The 17,694-nt window shown below is 31.1% G+C and overlaps 1 protein-coding gene and 1 long non-coding RNA gene across 14 annotated transcripts in view; both read left to right on the top strand.

The window, feature by feature from the left end:
- LOC111146969 (RNA binding motif protein 26) overlaps positions 1 to 9,283 on the top strand; it is a 79,896-nt gene extending 70,613 nt beyond the window's left edge. For all 13 annotated transcript variants that reach the window (XM_022502766.1, XM_022502765.1, XM_022502760.1 and 10 more), the window contains 2 exons: positions 6,785 to 6,898; positions 8,548 to 9,283. In XM_022502766.1, the coding sequence (XP_022358474.1) occupies positions 6,785 to 6,898; positions 8,548 to 8,637 (204 nt within the window). In that variant the 3' untranslated portion in view covers positions 8,638 to 9,283. The remainder of the gene's footprint in view (positions 1 to 6,784; positions 6,899 to 8,547) is intronic.
- A 53-nt stretch (positions 9,284 to 9,336) lies between these two features.
- On the top strand, positions 9,337 to 16,563 carry LOC111147083. The gene is made up of 2 exons (XR_002640591.1): positions 9,337 to 10,409; positions 14,161 to 16,563. It is a non-coding gene; the product is annotated as an uncharacterized LOC111147083 (long non-coding RNA).
- Positions 16,564 to 17,694: the final 1,131 nt, after the last annotated feature.

Below are 17,694 nucleotides of genomic sequence, written 5' to 3'. Positions count from 1 at the left end.
TATAAATGATTATAAGTTTGTTAAAACTTCATGTTTATGTGGCTAAGGGAAAAAAACTTTTTACCTTTGAAATCATTTTTGAAAGTTTGGCTCTTGGAAAATTTATTGACATACAGCCTCTTTCTTGGGTATTGCTTTTTCCACCTCGGATATGTATATTTATATGTACATACTATATATATGTGTACATATTTATATATAAAAATATATTTTACATGTACATATTTATATATATATATATAAATACATGTATATTTATACAATGCATATGTTTTCCAAATGAATAGCAATCAATTCAAAAGACTAGGGATTGATGTATGACAAACACTGAATTTTATGGGGGTTGAAGAAGTGACAAAATAAATTAGATCCAATTAAGAATTATCTTTTCAGAGTAAATACCATTTTAGTTGGAATTACTTAATAGCCTGAAAGGAAGAACTACCATTGCTATGATAAACATTTGAATTAAGTTATAGAAGTTGTTGATCCAAAGCCAAATAAGCCAAAACAATTCTTAAAATTTTGTAACTTTCTGTTGTAGAAAAGAATAGAAAATTAAGTTGAAGCTTATCTTCTCCAAACAGAATATAGGCTAAGGCAGTGGTTTTCCAAACGTCTAGATTTGGGGGACCATTGAAGTTTGGGAATTTAAAAAAATTAGTGTGTTTGATATAGAGGTGCCAGTTTTTAATTTTGTTAAGGATGAATGCTTATAAAATATAAAACAAATTTCTTGTACCATCATCATCATTTTGTAAAATAAAGAAAATTTTGACACCAAAAATGTAAGAGGTTATAAACTCAAGGTAAATGATAGGTCTTCCTAGGAAAAGAAAATTATCCACCTTTTTTGATGTTTATTTCCAAATATTTCTTTGTTTTTATTTTCTGAACCGTTGTCCTAGATGAGTGAATGAATGTCTCTGTATTTTCTGTAATCAATAAATGGTATAGTATTTCATAGTGAAAGTACAAAATAAGGTACTTCAGACATTCATATATGACTGAAAAGTGAGAAGTTTTCCCCATATAGATGTACCAAATTTAATCAACCATGCTGATGGCCTTTAAATTGTTTTTGTTCTTTTACAGTGCAGCAGTGAACATTCTTGGAGCATATTTCTCTGTGTACATATGTGAATATGAATATAAGATATATTCTTGATACAATATAACTGGATGAAATGATATGTGCACTTAAATTTTTGATGGATAGTTCTAAGATTGCTTCCTTCATTCCCCCTCATATAGGTTGTACCACATTTCCTTGCCCACCAAAGATGTATGAGAGTGCCTTTTCCCCACGCACTTGCCATAGTGTATACTCTGCGTAGTGGTTTGCTCATATAAAATACATGGGTACATGAGCCACTGAATGGTATCAGTTTTATTTTGGTAAAATAGCAACTCATTTCAGTTTTAATACACTTTTATGATTAAAATTGAACGTTTTCACATTTGTTTAAATGCTCTTTATTTCTGTTTCTGTCAACTGTTAATGTCATTTGTTTACTCTCTTGCTGAGTTCTATTATGATTTTTTTCTTTCTGATTTTTTTCAATTTTTTTCCTTAGAATATTAGCTCATAATTTCTAAACATTTCAATGAAAATTCATATGACTTTTATTTGGCATAAGGTGTGAAATAGGGAGCCTACTTGATTTTACTGAGTAAAAGCTAGTTTACCAAACTTAGGCGAACTACCCTTAGTGTGTAAAAATTTTCCATGTTTATTGGATCATGTTCGGGATTCATTCCTTCTATTGATCAGTTTTCTTTTCATGTGCCTCTTCTGCACTGCTTTAATTAAGCTAAACTTTATATTTTAATAGTTTGTCAGGGTTGTTGTTTGGATTCCCTCTTATTGTGCTCACCTATTAACTCATTTTAAGCATCTTCCTCATAGATTTTACGTGTTTATTTTTTATATAAGCTTACCAGGTTCTAAAAAGATAGAATAATATATGGGAGATTTAACATCTTCGTGATACAAATACTCCTCTATAACATCATTATATTTCAATCCTTTATTCTCTAACAGCATTTAGAGGTTTTCTTTATATAGATTTTATTTATATATGTAAAATCAATATAGGTAATATACATATGCTGCAGATTTCATAATATATAAGTATATAATATAGTAACATATAGTATTTAATGTGAAATACATATAACATACGTATAATTTTTTACATAAATAAATATATTAGTTTTCCCCCAGTCATTTAACTTCTAGTTATTTTAAATGAGGTCTTCTTTATGTAGAAAAATCAATTGTCTGTTCTTATTAGATATGTAGCTGCCATTTTACCAAATTATCTTTTGATAGTTTTTTAGTTTTGTTGTCCTTGGCTTTTCAGGTAACCATATCCATCTTTAATGTTTATAACTTCTTACTTTCTGTTACTTATTGGTACCTTTAGAAAAATATTAAAAAACAGTAATAGTAATTGTGTCTCCACTCATGACATTCCATTCATTGGCTTGCTCATGAAATGAATGAAAACATTTCTAATAATTTTAGTATTATATATGATGCTAGCTTTTTAGATTAAGATAGAATACAAATGATTCCTGTTTTTTGGAAGCTGTAGTGATTTTGGGTTTTGATCAGAGAGAGATGTTATCGTAATTTTTGTGTATTTATAGAAATATGAGGGTTTCCCCCCCTCATCTATTTATATTGTTTCCTGAGATTGACTAACCATTTGCTTCTGGTACAGATCCCCATGGTACTGTATTTTTCTTTGATAAATCACTGAAGTCTGAAGTCTTCCTTTTTTAAAAAAATTTTTATTTATTTTTACTTCTAAAAGACTTTATTGAAATATAGTTGATAGGCATGTTATATTAGTTTCAGGGGTACAGCATAGTGATTTGGCAATTCTCTTACTCATTTCTCACCATAAGTGTAGTCACCATCTGTCACCATATAACATTATTACAATATTACTGATTATATTTCCTATATTATACTCTTGATCCATGTGACTTACTTATTTTTTAACCAAAGGTTGTACCTCTTAATCCTCTGTAGATAATTTTGCCCATTCCCCTATCCATCTCCCCTCTGGCAACCACCAGTCTGTTCTCTGTATTTAAGAGTGTTTGCTTTGTTTTTTATATCCTGCATATAAGTGAAATCATATGGTATTTGTCTTTCTCTGACTTACTTCACTTAGCATAATAACCCTCCAGATTCATCATGTTATCGCGGATGATAAGGTTTTATTCTTGTATTTATTTGTAGTTTTAATTCAGTCTTCAGAAGTAAGATTTGTTTGTAGACTGGAGGGGTGTTATTTACATCAGGTAGCAATACTACTTGGCTTTATAAAAAGTCACTGAAAAGTTTTCCATCTTTCTTTGTGCTGAGTTAATTTTAAGTAGCATTGGAGATACATTTTCTTAAATGTTTAATAGAGTTTATCTGTGAATATATCAGCTTCTACTGATTTAGATCCATGTATCTTTTTAAAACCTTTTTCTTTTCTGTAGAAAAGATTTGTTTATTTATTGCTTTTTAAAAAAGATTTAATTTATTTATCAGAAGGGGAGAGAGAGAGTGAGCACAAGCAGGGGGAGCAGCAGGCAGTGGGAGAAGTAGGCTCCGCGCTGAGCAAGGAGCCCAGTGGATGCGGGACTTGGTCTCAGGACCCTGGGATCATGACCTGAGCTGAAGGCAGATATTCAACCAACTGAGACACCCAGGAGTCCCTGTATATATATATATTTCTTTTTTGGCTTTATTTTGGTACTTTGGTGTGTGTGGTTTTTTTTAAGTTTTTTTTTTTTTTTTTAAATTTATTTATTTGACAGACAGAGATCACAAGTAGACAGAGAGGCAGGCAGAGAGAGAGGAAGGGAAGCAGGCTTCCTGCTGAGCAGAGAGCCTGATGTGGGGCTCGATCCCAGGACTCCGGGATCATGACCTGAGCCGAAGGCAGAGGCATTAACCCACTGAGCCACCCAGGCACCCCTACTTTGGTGGTTTTTCATTGAAATTATCAACTATTTTCATTAAGATGAGCAAATTTAATTTTATCTTCTGGAGTTATTTTCCCCACTTTTCTTTATTTTGTTTATTTTTACAGTTAGCCCCACTTCCACCTTTATAATCACTACCACCTTGCTCAAATAAGCATCCTGTAGAATACATTTAAACATGATGTTTTTTGTTAACATTTTGTAAGTAGTTAAAAAGTTCATTTTTAAATGTACATTTTAATAAAATGGTTACAGAACTCTTGAAGTGACTGCCACAGTATTGAAAAGCATTGACCTAGTTGATATTATACTATTAAGCAATAGTAAGACAGTGTGATACTGGACTTGGCCAAAATATTCCAGAGAGCATAAGGACAAAATAATGTCAGAATAACTAAGAATATTCTGAAAAAGATGAAGAGTGATACCAAATTCATTGTGAAATAATTAATATAGTAATGGTATGGATAGACAGACAATAAAATAGTTCAGAAAAAGACCTGAATGTATGAAAGAATTGTAGAGGATTACAAGGAGATATTTTATTTAAATCAGGAAATTTAAATTTACTGAGTAATCTGAAAATAATGTTACGACATTTGGCTATTAGGAAGAAATTATACATTATGCCTTTATTTTTGGTATCAAAATAAAGGTGCATAAAAGTTTTTTCTTTTTTCTGTACATATGACTAGTAAAAAGCTGGGGATTCCTAAAAGTAATTTTAGTGTGGAGGGGGCTTTTTAAAGGACTGGCACAATCTGGAAGCCATAAAGGTAAACACTGATAAATTACAGTACATGAAAATTTAAACTTATTTAAATTTATGACAAAAAGAACAGCAGCAGCCCCTTTCCCTTTAGTAAAAACATACATTGTAATTGTAAAATCAAGATCCAGTTGAGAAAAGAATATTTTGCCAAACAAATAGGACAAAGTTCCATTCAAGAAATTAGTTTAAATAAGGTGTAGGTGTGTGTGTATGTAAGTAGCCATTCAAGAAAAGTGAAAAATCTATTGTTATGGCTATGGAAAGGGTCTGTGAAATAATTGAATTAATAATATAAGAATGAGGTGTGAGACCAGTAAAGTATGTTCCCATGTACATATCCTATATATGTATATACACGAACACTCTTTATAAGTGCATAGGACTTTTTTTAGTGGGTTGCAGGACTTTTTTCCAAACTCTTCATAGAATAGTGGTTATCTCTTCAGGATAGGACAGTCATGGATTATGATATTTTACATTATGTAACCAGAAATTTTGGAATTTTGAAAAAAATAAAATGGGTAGTTTATAGAATTTTTTAAACATTAAAGATTTTATGTTACAAATTACTTAAAATAAATTTATATATTTAAAAAGGAAGAACTCAGTTATCTCAAATTTATATAGCCAAAAAGTCAAAAATTTCTAATGGCGAATGTTGATAAAATGTTAAATATACCTAGCTTTGAAATCATCCTATAAAATGTTAAAAACTTTAGAGGGTTGTAGACTCACCTTATAAATTTGAAGATATATGTGCTAAATACAGAGAATTACAGTATTAGGTCATCAGAAATGTTAAGAACTTATAGAACTTAAGAACTTAGAGAAAATTTTTGGCCTTTTTTAACTGGATGAAAAGATGAGCTTTATGAGTAGACATTTTGCATGACACTATTGGAATTTCTTATAGTAATATATTTTTATGTAATAGTTTTAGCTTTAAAAAATTACAAGTCGTTTCTAAACTTAAATATCATATATAAGTACTTAAAAATTTTTTTAATTTTATGACATTGTGGTGAGGCCATGGACTAAAAACTCCTGAGCTGCATTTTGTAATAGGTATGAAATCTCTTAAATTTATAATAGATTTACATGTGCAGATTTAAAATTTATACCTGGAGACTTAAATATCACACAACTCATGGTTAGGTGTTGTTGAACATGTAATTGTTTCTGGATTTCACATTATACTATGAGGTTGTGCTATAAATCTTTCATGACTATGAGTTATTCTGGTATGTTGCTAACATTCGTTTATATTTGTTCATGTTATTTTAATTTGAATGCACATTTCCTAATCACTTAATTTAGCAGATACTAAGTTTGACTTTTACCTTACATAGTTCTGAAAGCTTTGTAGGAAATACTTTAGTTTCAGTAGAAACATTCAGGGTTTTTTTTCTTCATGGAGATACTTAGGTTTCGTAAGAGTGATACATGTAGAGCATCATATTTAAAGATAATGTGATACCTTATTGATGTAATTTTAAAATAATGTGATACTTTACGCATGCAGAAGTATTCTTATATCTGTTAAAGGTTTCTAGTTTGTAGTTACTATATATGTCATTCATAAATTAACAAGAATTAAAATACAATAAAGTACATTTAGCCTGCTGATCCTAATTTGGACTTCAGTTCAGAACCTACAGCCGGGATCTTGAAATGTCTTGAGATTGTTGCCTTTAATAGCCATTATCATTGTATTGTAAACATGTAGACATAGTTATAGTCAGATACTGGCCATTTGTAGAATAGCTCTGCTCAATCATGAGAAAGTGTTCTCATTTTCTTTTTAAAGTTATTTCCAAACACAAAGCTGATTTTAGAAGTAAATAACCATAAAAAGTAAATTATAAATTATAATAATAAATAGTAAATGGAGAAATAACCACAGAGTTAATGGATAGGTATCTTCTCTTTTGTTTTACTAATTTAAATATTAGATACTATAACATTTCATTGTTTAGAAATTATTAATATTCTGCATTCTAATGTTCTTAATTATTTTAGGCTGCAGTTCATGGAGCTCGTTTCAAAGGGCAGGATCTAAAACTGGCATGGAATAAACCAATAACTAATATTTCAGCTGTTGAAACAGAAGAAGTTGAACCTGATGAAGAGGAAGTATGTTTTTTTTTTTTTTAATTTGTGTTGGATCTTAAATGTTCACATTTATATATGAAATATGATTTTATGGCTGTGATTTTAACATAAAATTTTATTCCTGAGCCATATTCCAGGCAGGGGATGTCAGATAAATGCAGACCAGCTTTAAATTTTCTGGATTAATGAGAACTATGGATTACTAATCCAAAAAAAGAAAGAAAAAAAGAAAATCATATATATACTCAGTTTTCATTTACTCTTAGAACACAATAATTATTCTTTAGATTTTTATCCACAGGAAATCTTGTAATATTTTAAGTTTTAGAGTATATCTCCTCCTTATTTGCTTTATTAACATTTCAGGTTTCCTTTATTTTAATTCATACCGTTTTAGTTCATTAGAGTGAATGCCTTCTATATAGTAGATACTGTGATAGGCACAAAAATGAATAAGACACGGTCCCTATCATCAAGGAGCTTTAATCGGGAAAGGGGGGTGGTGACAGACACATAAGAAACTAATTATAATGAAAGGCAGAGTGATACACTCAATAAGAGATCTGAACAATACGCTGTGGGAACCCTGGGGAAGGAGTGATTATTTCTGACCAAAAGAGTCTTGAAGAAGGTGGTGACAGTAGAGCTGAACCCTAAGTGATAAAAAAAGCTTTCCATAACCAAGAGCTGGGACTGGGAATAGAGTTGAGAGAGGCATTTTAGGTGTGGAAGGGGAATAGGTGTTGAACAGTCCATTTTTCTTGGGTACAGCAATTAGTATGATGGCTGAGAGGTGTGAACATAAAGAACAATGAAGTGGGAGAGCCCTTTGAAGTCATAAACATAAACATAACTCTATTTTATTTGATCATGAAATAAGCTATAGGAAAAAGTTGAGGTTAATAAAGGTAAGGTGGGGAAACAATGATTCCATGTTTTACCTTTGTTAGATTTTCTTAATGGCACTTCATTTTGTTTGAAGAGCATTCGAGGCTGTTATACATATCCATAGTCAAATGCAAGAATAAAATGTGTATTTTGAAACTCATATACATGATTTGTCATTTTATATTTTAGATTATACCTTTGTCCTTCCATGAGTTTGAATTGAATGGGGAGAAAAGCAGGAGAGCTCCTGGTATTAGGTATTTTGAAAAGTTTGAAAAGCAGTCTGAGAAGCTTTTATGAAGGGAATGGCGAAAAGCAAGGAATGCTATAAAAGAAATGTTTGTTTCATATAGCAGAAAAAAATATAAATCTATAAATCTTGATAGATGTTTCTACAAGTTATTGGTTGATTTAGTGTCCAGGGTTAGACAGGGTAAGTCAGAGAACATTTATTGATGTTTTCTTTTTTTAAAAACTAAAGGTATTGAGCACTGTTTTGTAGGTGTAGAAGATGGCATAATTTGATCAAGTGAGGCAGGAGAAATGGCATGTAAAAGGCTTACTTGGATATTTTTTTAGTGCCTGTTCGATATAAACCATAGAATAGATATTGTAGAGAAACCATTGAGTGGATAAAGGTTGCTTTTCTTTGTTCTTGAAAATTGTAGCTATAGAAATACCTTTTGTATTCGCCTCTTTTGAGAGAAATCAGTATTTAAAAGTGTTACCTTTTTTCTTTTCTTTTTTTTTGGGTAAATTCCTAAATGCATTTTAACCTAAAGTTTCAGGAAGAGTCTTTGGTGGATGACTCATTACTTCAAGATGATGATGAAGAAGAAGAGGACAATGAATCTCGTTCTTGGAGAAGATGATTTGACTGATCATTGATCTGCATATGCTAGAACTCTACCTGTGTTTCATTAGTATTATCTAATGTACTTTTACATATTTGTAAAAACAATTTTTTTGGTAAAATGTGATGAAGATGGATTTCACAAATAGAAGAGAAGAAAACTACCTTCTGATCCTGTATTTTGAAAGATTGATGTTTGCATTTTATTTCAGTAAACAATTGCTAAAGACATCACACTAGAAACATATGCAATGTTTTTATTACATACTTCTACTGAACATTACGGAATTCTTTGGGTTCTTTGTAATTTAATGAATAGGTCTAAAACCTTACGACCAATACTTGTTATAACTTAGAGGATTTTGTTTTACTCCAAATAAGGAATGAATTTGCATTTAAAATCTTAATGAATGTTTTCAAAAATGAATAGATAACATAGTACTCTAACTAAAGTCTCCAAGTTATGTATTCATAATATTACATAGTAGTATGCTTAGGCTTTACTATGTATTAGCCTTTTGTTGGACTTGTGTATGTATTTTACCATATGGGTTTTAATGATAACGGTGTATGACTGCTTTGCATATGAGTCCTTATGCATTCAGATGTTAAAAATAAAGTGGAATGGTCTCTTGAAAAGAAAAGAAAAGAAAAAAAAATGACAAAAAAAACCCACAAAGACCAAGACAATGTTCCTTGATTTTAAAAAAAGAAAAAAGAAAAAAAAAAAGGAAAGAAAAGAAAAAAAAATTAAAATAAATAGACCATTCCAGATGGTGATCTACCCTTCCCCCCAATTATCACAAAAGGAGCTATAATCACTAATTTATTAATAATGGTTACTGGTACCTTTACAATAATGTACAATCCAATGTAAAAAATTTATACCACTTCAGTTTGGTTTGATCCTATAAATTTTCAACAGATGTCTTAAAATTTAAAAGCAGGCTGATTAGTTTGGAACCAGACTTCAAGTAGAGCTAACATTTGGTGAATAAGAAAACATCACATTACATTTTGGATGTATGAAAGAAAACTTGACCATTTGAAGATGTATGAATAAAGAAATGTACTATAGATACTACTTTAGGAAAACACTGTTTGGTAAGTGTTCCAGTCTGATATTTTAAGTGTGCATTTCCTATACTTGTATAAAAATCTTTGACATTTGCAACAGTATTGTGACTTTTAAGTGGATTTCTGAACATGATCGTTGAAAGTTGATACAGCAGTTTCAGGAAATAAATGCATTCTTTGTAGAATGAGGGGGTGGGAGATTACATATTTACCTTTCAAAATTTATCATTTCATTTGCAAGTGTTTCTTCCCCTCCTGAGATTATAGTGATTATATTCAGTGTCACATTAAAAAAAATCAACTTTCTTCCCGTACTGGGCTCCTCACAGTCACAAACTGTAATTCCAACACCATAATCCTCTGTCAGTGGGATAACTAATGGATGCTGTTCCTCTTTTGTTTTTTTCCTCCCACACTTAGGGTTAAAGTTGTATATATGTTCTTGATGGTAATACTATTTCATAGGAATGTTTTGGCTTACATTTGGTACATGTCTTATTATTTAAAATTTCAAAATCGATTTCTTTTGTCAAAATAGTGACTTTACTCAAAAACTTCTTTACTTAGATCTGTGATATATTTTTATGTAGTCTCTTGTATGTTGACTATGTGCTATTCTGATTCATTAGGTAAGTTTGTTTTCTTTTCTTTTTAGTAGTCGTGAAAGGTGCCAAATTGGCAGAGGCTCACGTTTCTTCTCTTTACACCAAACAGGTATTATAAAGAAAGAAAATCTTTCAAAGGCCAGTTAAATCTCCATGCTGATTTTTGGCTTTATAATTTGACTAGTAAATTTTAGCCTGATTTTTAGAAATTATTATAAAATTCCCTTATAATGTAACTGAAATTACCTACTTACTTAAATCCATAAATAGCTTATCAGTTTCCCTAGTCTTAAATTCTCTAGTAACCTAAAATTAAAATGTTTTAAGCCATGTTGCTTTGAATGAATCAGAAAACAAGTGTGTTTCACTTTCGTTCCAAAGAATGAGCAGTAAATATTACATTCATTAGGTTCACATTTACATTTTCATTATCATTAAGATGATTTTAACTATAAATATTAGTACTTAATTGCTACTGGATTTTTGAAATTAATGAATATGCTTATAAATACTATGCATGTACTTTCATGTGTTCTGATTTTAAACTCAAGGTATCCCTTTGAAGTAGTTGCTAATTCCCATTTTACAGATAAGGAAACTTAGGCTAATAGAGATGGAGTGACTTCCCAGAGTCACAGCTAGTGAGTGAAAGGACTAGATTTGAATGCAGGCATTCTGATTTGGGTGCCAACTTTTTTTTTTTTTTTTAAACTCTACATTTCTACTTCTTCCTAAATATTGATTGAGCATGAGATTGTGTTTGCAGTAAATATGGTAGTTCTTGCACAAAATTGGTAGACGACTTGGTCATTAGCCAGTTCGTACCTTTACCCTCCCTTCTAATACAGCACTTTGTTCATATCTCTGTTATAGTACTTATGTTGTAATATAATTTATCTGGTTTATATGTCTGTCTTCCCCACTAAATTACAAGCTCCTCTAGGAAGGGGACCATGTCTTATTCATCTTTTTATCTCTAGTGATTATCACAAAGCCTGGCTCATAATGGGCACTCAGATGTTTGTTGGGTGAATTAATGAATGAATGCATATTTAAATCTCCAGTAATGGAGTGACAATTACCTCCCTTGTTAATTCTTATCAATTTTCCAAATCTCTCCTGAAGGTCTTCTCAGTTATTGAGACCATTTTGCTAAACAGTTGAACAGTTACGTATTGCAGAAGTGGGTTAAAAATACTGATGGAGGAATATACATATAGTCTTAATGGAATTTCCACAACAGTTAAGACATTAATAATTTTGGAGTATTAAATGTTGTAGTCTGTTTCAGGAGTAAACTAGCCTTTGGTTTCTGTCTGTCTGTAAGAATAGAAATGCCAAGAGCCACCAATCTAGTCCATCCCACTAATTTTTTAATATCCAAAGATGACCTAGCGTGGAGGTACCAGATAAGAGTTAAGGGATTTAGCTTTTGGTTCCAGCTCTGCAGCTGACTCTTTGGCCTTAGACAAGTCTCTCAACTTATCCAGGGGTGTTTCCTTGTCTGTAAAATGAAAGGGCTTGGACTAGATGATCTTAAGGTCCCTTTTATACTGTAGTTTCCTTGGTGTAGTATATTTAATATAAAACACTTTTTAATGTATCTGTGCCAGTTCCCCCTACCTGTTGATGGTATTGTTGTTTCTGTCATCTTATCAATGGAAACAACTTAGATTTGGTTATGATAGTCTGAATAAATGTGTCTCAGTACAGTTTTGTATATAGTGTTCCCAAATGCTTGCTTTTGCTGGCACAAAATTCATTTAACTTCTAAAGTATAGCTCAGCTTCCCTATTCACTAGACTTGGTAGACTTCTGCTTACAACTTTCCTTTTGCTTCTAAACTCAAAGTCTAAAACCCTTTCTGTTAACGATATGCTACCTAAAATTTGAAACATATATTTAACTCTGCAGTTCTCCCAGCAAGTTCTTTGCTTTAGTACAGATCTGGGCTGAGTTTGAAGTGAAAAAAGGATTCAGAACAGTGTAGGTAGCTGCTACTTAACCCCAAAAAAAAAAAAAAAAAAAAGAGAGAAATTGTATATTACTGGTTAAAAGATTGATTAGGATTACCTCAAGGGATGGTTAAGTTGTCATTTTATATATTTCACTCAATATTTTATGTCTTAAGCAGTGTTGTTTAAATGTTATTGAATAATTGTGAGATTTTAAAAAATTAATTTTAGTATTTAATTGATGCCCAACTATTTAATGAAATCATGTTGCAGGAATGGGAGAGTATTACATAGCTCTTGTTTTATTGTAATACAATCAAGTGTATCAACCAATAGTTTACCATAAGACAAAACTTCAGTGGTTTAGGCTGATTACCTACAGAAAAGTATGGCTGAGCTTAATTGTAGGAAATTTCCTGTGACTAGAACTGTTTTATGGGGACTGTATTTCCAATCTTCAACTTGGGACACTAATCATTGGCTCTAAGGGTTACATAAGAAAGCAAAACATTTGCTTGTTTGGTATGTTGAAATATCAGTGGTTATTTTAGAGTGTTATACAAACTTTACCAATCTATATTTTCTTTTTTTCTTCCCCTTACACATAAAGTGAACCAGTTGTAGAAAATTAGTTTTAGTCGTCCTAGAATTTGTAGAAATATTTACAAGCTTTTTTTCTTACCTTACACAAAAATCTTTGAATCTTTTAAAAAACAAAAATGTCCTGCGTGGAATTCTAGTTAATTAGTTCACTTTTTGGTCTTTTCTCTCAGGGCTTTTATTCTTCTAAAGCCCTATAAATAAAAACAAAAATTTAGGATTAAGTCATCAGTGAATGATGTTTGTAAGGCAGAGAAAAAATTTTGTTTTCCCAAATCTCAGGAACTACCCTGTTCTTGTTAACTTCTTGAACTGGCTAGTTGCTCTCAGGTATGTATACAGGCTTTTAGAGGAGAGTAGCATTTTTTTTGTTGTTGTTATTTTCTCTCTCTCTCTCTCTCTGATCATTATATACTTATCAGATGACAAGAGATTATCTTCCAAATTAGCTACCTAAAAGTTCTGAGAAAAAAAGAAATCTTGGTGAAATGACTGCCATTTTCACTATTTTCTAATGAAAATATCATACTTGGTTAGTAGAAAAATTCTGAGTTTGGTAAATAACTTTCTTGCAGTTTATCAGTAATATGTATTCATTACATAGTGTATCGAAAGCACTTATTTGTTTTACTTTTTTTGGTATCAATTTATTATTGTTCCTGATTCCTCCCTCCCTATTACTTTATTTCATCCATCCACTAACTTCCCATCATCCATTTAGTCTCCCTTTGTATATGAAGCACTGTCTCATTCTGATGTGTCCCTTTTTATTTTTGGTTGTTTAATCATTGTGCTTAGTACAGAATTTTATGTCCTGTAGTGTAATTAAAGAATGAAAGGGTTATCATACAGAGTTTAAGGAAATTAGATACACCTCACAATTACTTTGAAATCATTGGGAAATTTAAGAAAATTGTTCTTGCTTTTATTTTTACATACTCTATCTTGGAATTTGTTTGTGATTTCTTAAAGTTACTTTGCCTACCCACACTTCTTTAACAATCGACTATCTTGTCAGTTACTGCACTTCATGAGCAGAAGTTATAGATCATGGCTGTGTTGTAGCGCTGTGATCTTTGGCTTAATGTTTTAAGGAGGAAGCATGATGCAGAGAGGTTTTGTTAAAATCTTTAACCCAAAGCTGATTTTTTGTGAAATTTGTCTGCAACTTTGATTTTGATTCCTTTCTCAAATAGATTTTCTCTTAATGTTTAGAAAAGTTGGAGATCAATTTATGGTGTGATTCGGTTTTTAGATTTATTTACAATTTTCAAAGTTTTTTTTAATAGTCTTCTCTTTTTCCAGCAGAGAGAGATCATCATTGCCTGAATTTAGCTTTGTGACTACAGCAGCAAGACCTGTTCCTGTCTGGAGACGACTGTTATAATATCATCCTATCATTTTATGTTTGCTCTTTATCAATTTGAATAGATGTTTACATGTACTATAATTCGCATTTTGTCTTTTTGCAGTTCTCTAATTGCTACATCTGAGTCCAGAAGTATGTCTGAGTGTGTGCTTTGTCTGACTTTGCTCTTAAACGTCTTCTCCCCTTACTTTATAGCCATTTAATTTTTAAACACTAAGAAGGAAAAAGACCTCTTGGCTTCCTAATATGAGATAAGTTCAGTCTCAGCCAAGTTGAAAATTGTGTCTAGGAAATCTATAAAGCCATGATATTGTGTTCATTAGCATGAACAATTTAGAATGAAGAAAATGATTAAAAAGTTAAGCATCGGTCTGTTTTTAATTTTTCCGGGTTTTAGGATGCATTTCTGGGGTTAGGATAGTCACTTAAATAATTTTGAACAGATGCTAAAATACTTTTTTATACACTGTAATAACTTGCCTATTTCTTCTAAATATACTTAACTGAAATTGTTGCCAAGGCCACTTACCCAAATAATTTTTTTAAAAAGTTTCTTAGCTCTTCAAAGCCAACAAGGAGAATAATTTTCTTTTCAAGTAATACAGGATGATCTGTGGATTATAAATATTGAGAAATATCTATTAAATGTCTAATTTACACAGTTTTTCCATATTTTCCTCACTTGCAATCAAGACATCAAAGACAATCTTAAAAGCAAGAGGAAATTGTGTTGTGTGTCTAACGTTGTTTAAAAGATGTATGTTCATAATATTTATTTATAAGCAATATGGGTTAGAATTATTTATAAAGAATGTGATTAAATCTGATCCTAAATATTCACCCCAAATACCTTTTTTTATAATGAGCATCATATAAAGCTTTCAGAAAATTAATTTGAGTATTCCTTCGTAGATTCCCATGAGGCATTTGAGAAGTTGGAAAGTTATACTTTATTAGAAAAGCCCAATTATACTTGACTCTTTTCACCCTTGTTTTTTTAGTTTCTTTAAGCCATGCTCATATTTTCACTTTTTTTTTTTGCGCAGTTGACTGTTATGCAAACACTTTTTTCTTGAGTGTGCAGTGCATTTGTCTTCATGAAAAATAAAAAGAATGAACACATCAATCATAATGTAAATTATTTTGATCCACATTAGTTGATAATTGCTTTGTTAATTTTAGGTTTGTGTTTAAAGGCAAAGTACATATATTTCGGAAGGTCTTCTAATATAATTATGACCTAGTAGCATACAGGACATTTTTAAAATTAGATTTTTGTTTTAGTTCAAACTAGCATGTTTGTTTAGTTGCAAACTAGCATATAGCCACAAGGAGTTCAGAGATACTTTTCCCAAGTTAGTTCAATATTTTTTCTTTTCAAGGAAAGAAGGTTCTCTTCCCTGATGGTAGTGACTTACTTGCTAGGTTAGAAACCCAAAGAACATAGACTGAAGAGAGACCATACTTGTTAACAGTTTTGATTGGTTCTTGGATGTGGACCATATACCAGCACCCTCAACATTACTTTGTCATCTTTCTTTTTCTTTCCCTTGCTTTTAAATTAAAAGACAAAATAAAGCAAAGCAAAATTAAACATGCCATGGGGAATCAGAAGTCGAGATGATTTGACTCTCAGCAAGATCATTGTACTTTTTGAAAATTTCTATGAGAGCCAATAGGTCAGTTACATATTTAAATTCCTATGTGTTTATTAATTAAAGATAAGGATTTTCATTATTTTGTTTTCCTGAATAGGATTCTCATGGAGCTATGTGTAGATAACTGTACAGAATCACTTTTGTGTAATTGAATGAAGTGGTTTACCTCTGCATGATTGCATTATGGAAGCCTTTTATATATCTTTATATTTTTCAATATACTTAGATTTTACACTATTAGCAGTTCTAGTCATGCTATATTTGTTTTTTTTTAAATAGAGTTTATAAATATTTATGCTCAAAATACAGATCAACTGAATATTTTTGGTCTTGTTTACAAGATAAATAATACTTTAAAGTGATGCAGCCCCTCAAGTGTCTTAGGAAAAAGTTATTGGTGCTAAAAAACCTTTCAATATCATTTTTGAACCTGTTATCTAGACTTCGCTAGGCTTTAATGTATGATCACTTGTGACTTACTCTAATCTAACAGCATAAAGTGGTCTGTGGTAAGTCAGGTAAAGAGCCCAGCCTGTTAGAATTTAAAAATATGATACAGAATTACAGTACACTTATTTGTGCCCAGCTTCCAAAAAAAGTAAGTAGTTTCTTCAGTTTGTCATTAGCTCTTTTGATAAGAAGAACTTTAATCTGGCTAGAATTTAAAAAAAAAAAAAAAAAGATACATTCAGCATGGCTCAGTTATCCCAAATTTCAAGTGGAAAACTTTTCTAGTCCTAAAAATATGTTGTAATCCTGCTCTGCTTCAAATTCCCATCTGTCTTTAACTGAACAGGAGGCGGCAGGGTAATTCTTACATAATAATAGAACATTTGATGAGTTGTAAAGGGATGCATTATTTACATTATACAAGTGTTGCATTGATGTGTAGATTGTTTTCTACATCTAGAAGACTTCATTCCAGCACCTTAGTGAATGTTCTTAAGATACAGTTTTTAAGTATCAACAAAGCATTCATAGATGTTTACTTTTGATTCTCAGAATCCTGAATCTGTTTTGGATGTGATATTACTTCAGAACATGTTATCTGGCACAAGATTTCCTTTAATAAATGGTTTAGTTTTACTCAATTTCTGTGGATTGTTGAACCTAAAAACACCAAAGGAGTCTTTTCTGGTCTGGAGACTGGATTGTTCCAGTTTTTAATACCTGTGCCCATAAGTATCCCATTTCACGAATGTGTGTTGGCATGGGGAAAAAATTCCCTGCTCTTTGAGTGGAGCGAAAGTAATTGGTTAAGCTGTAGCAGCTTTTTTTTTGGTTTATTTTTCAAAGTGATAATAAAACTTGAAAAAGGTAAAACTTGAACTAGAAAACTACTCTTGTATGCTTAGAATGTTTATAGTATTACATGTTTATGTGGGGTTGTCAACATTTTTATTATTTATAGTTGAATTATGTTGTTTTGTTTGTTAAATATCCATAATGTTTATTATTTTTATATTTTGAAAAATTTTTAAATAAAATAGTCTTACTAAAAACAGTTGTTAACTTTTTAAAATTGTCCTGCATCTTGCATCAGTTATATTAATATGGAATAGAAAGAAGAATTTGCAGCCCTCAGGTATTTCACAGTTGAGAATTTTGAAAATATTTATATATGTGTGTATATATATATATACACACACTCACACACACACACACACACACACATATATATATACACACATATATGTACAAGTGGCTCCACATTACCTCTTCTCCTCTGTACCCTCCATTCCCGCTTTAAATTGTTCTAAGTCACCTTTGGTACCAATTTGTTATTGGCCTAGTGACTGCCTTTTCTAACAC

Source organism: Enhydra lutris, unplaced genomic scaffold (assembly GCF_002288905.1).
Source record: "Enhydra lutris kenyoni isolate GAN:26980312 unplaced genomic scaffold, ASM228890v2 scaffoldscaffold15, whole genome shotgun sequence".
In the NCBI taxonomy this organism is placed as follows: domain Eukaryota; kingdom Metazoa; phylum Chordata; class Mammalia; order Carnivora; family Mustelidae; genus Enhydra; species Enhydra lutris.
This window is presented reverse-complemented; position numbering and strand designations above follow the sequence as displayed.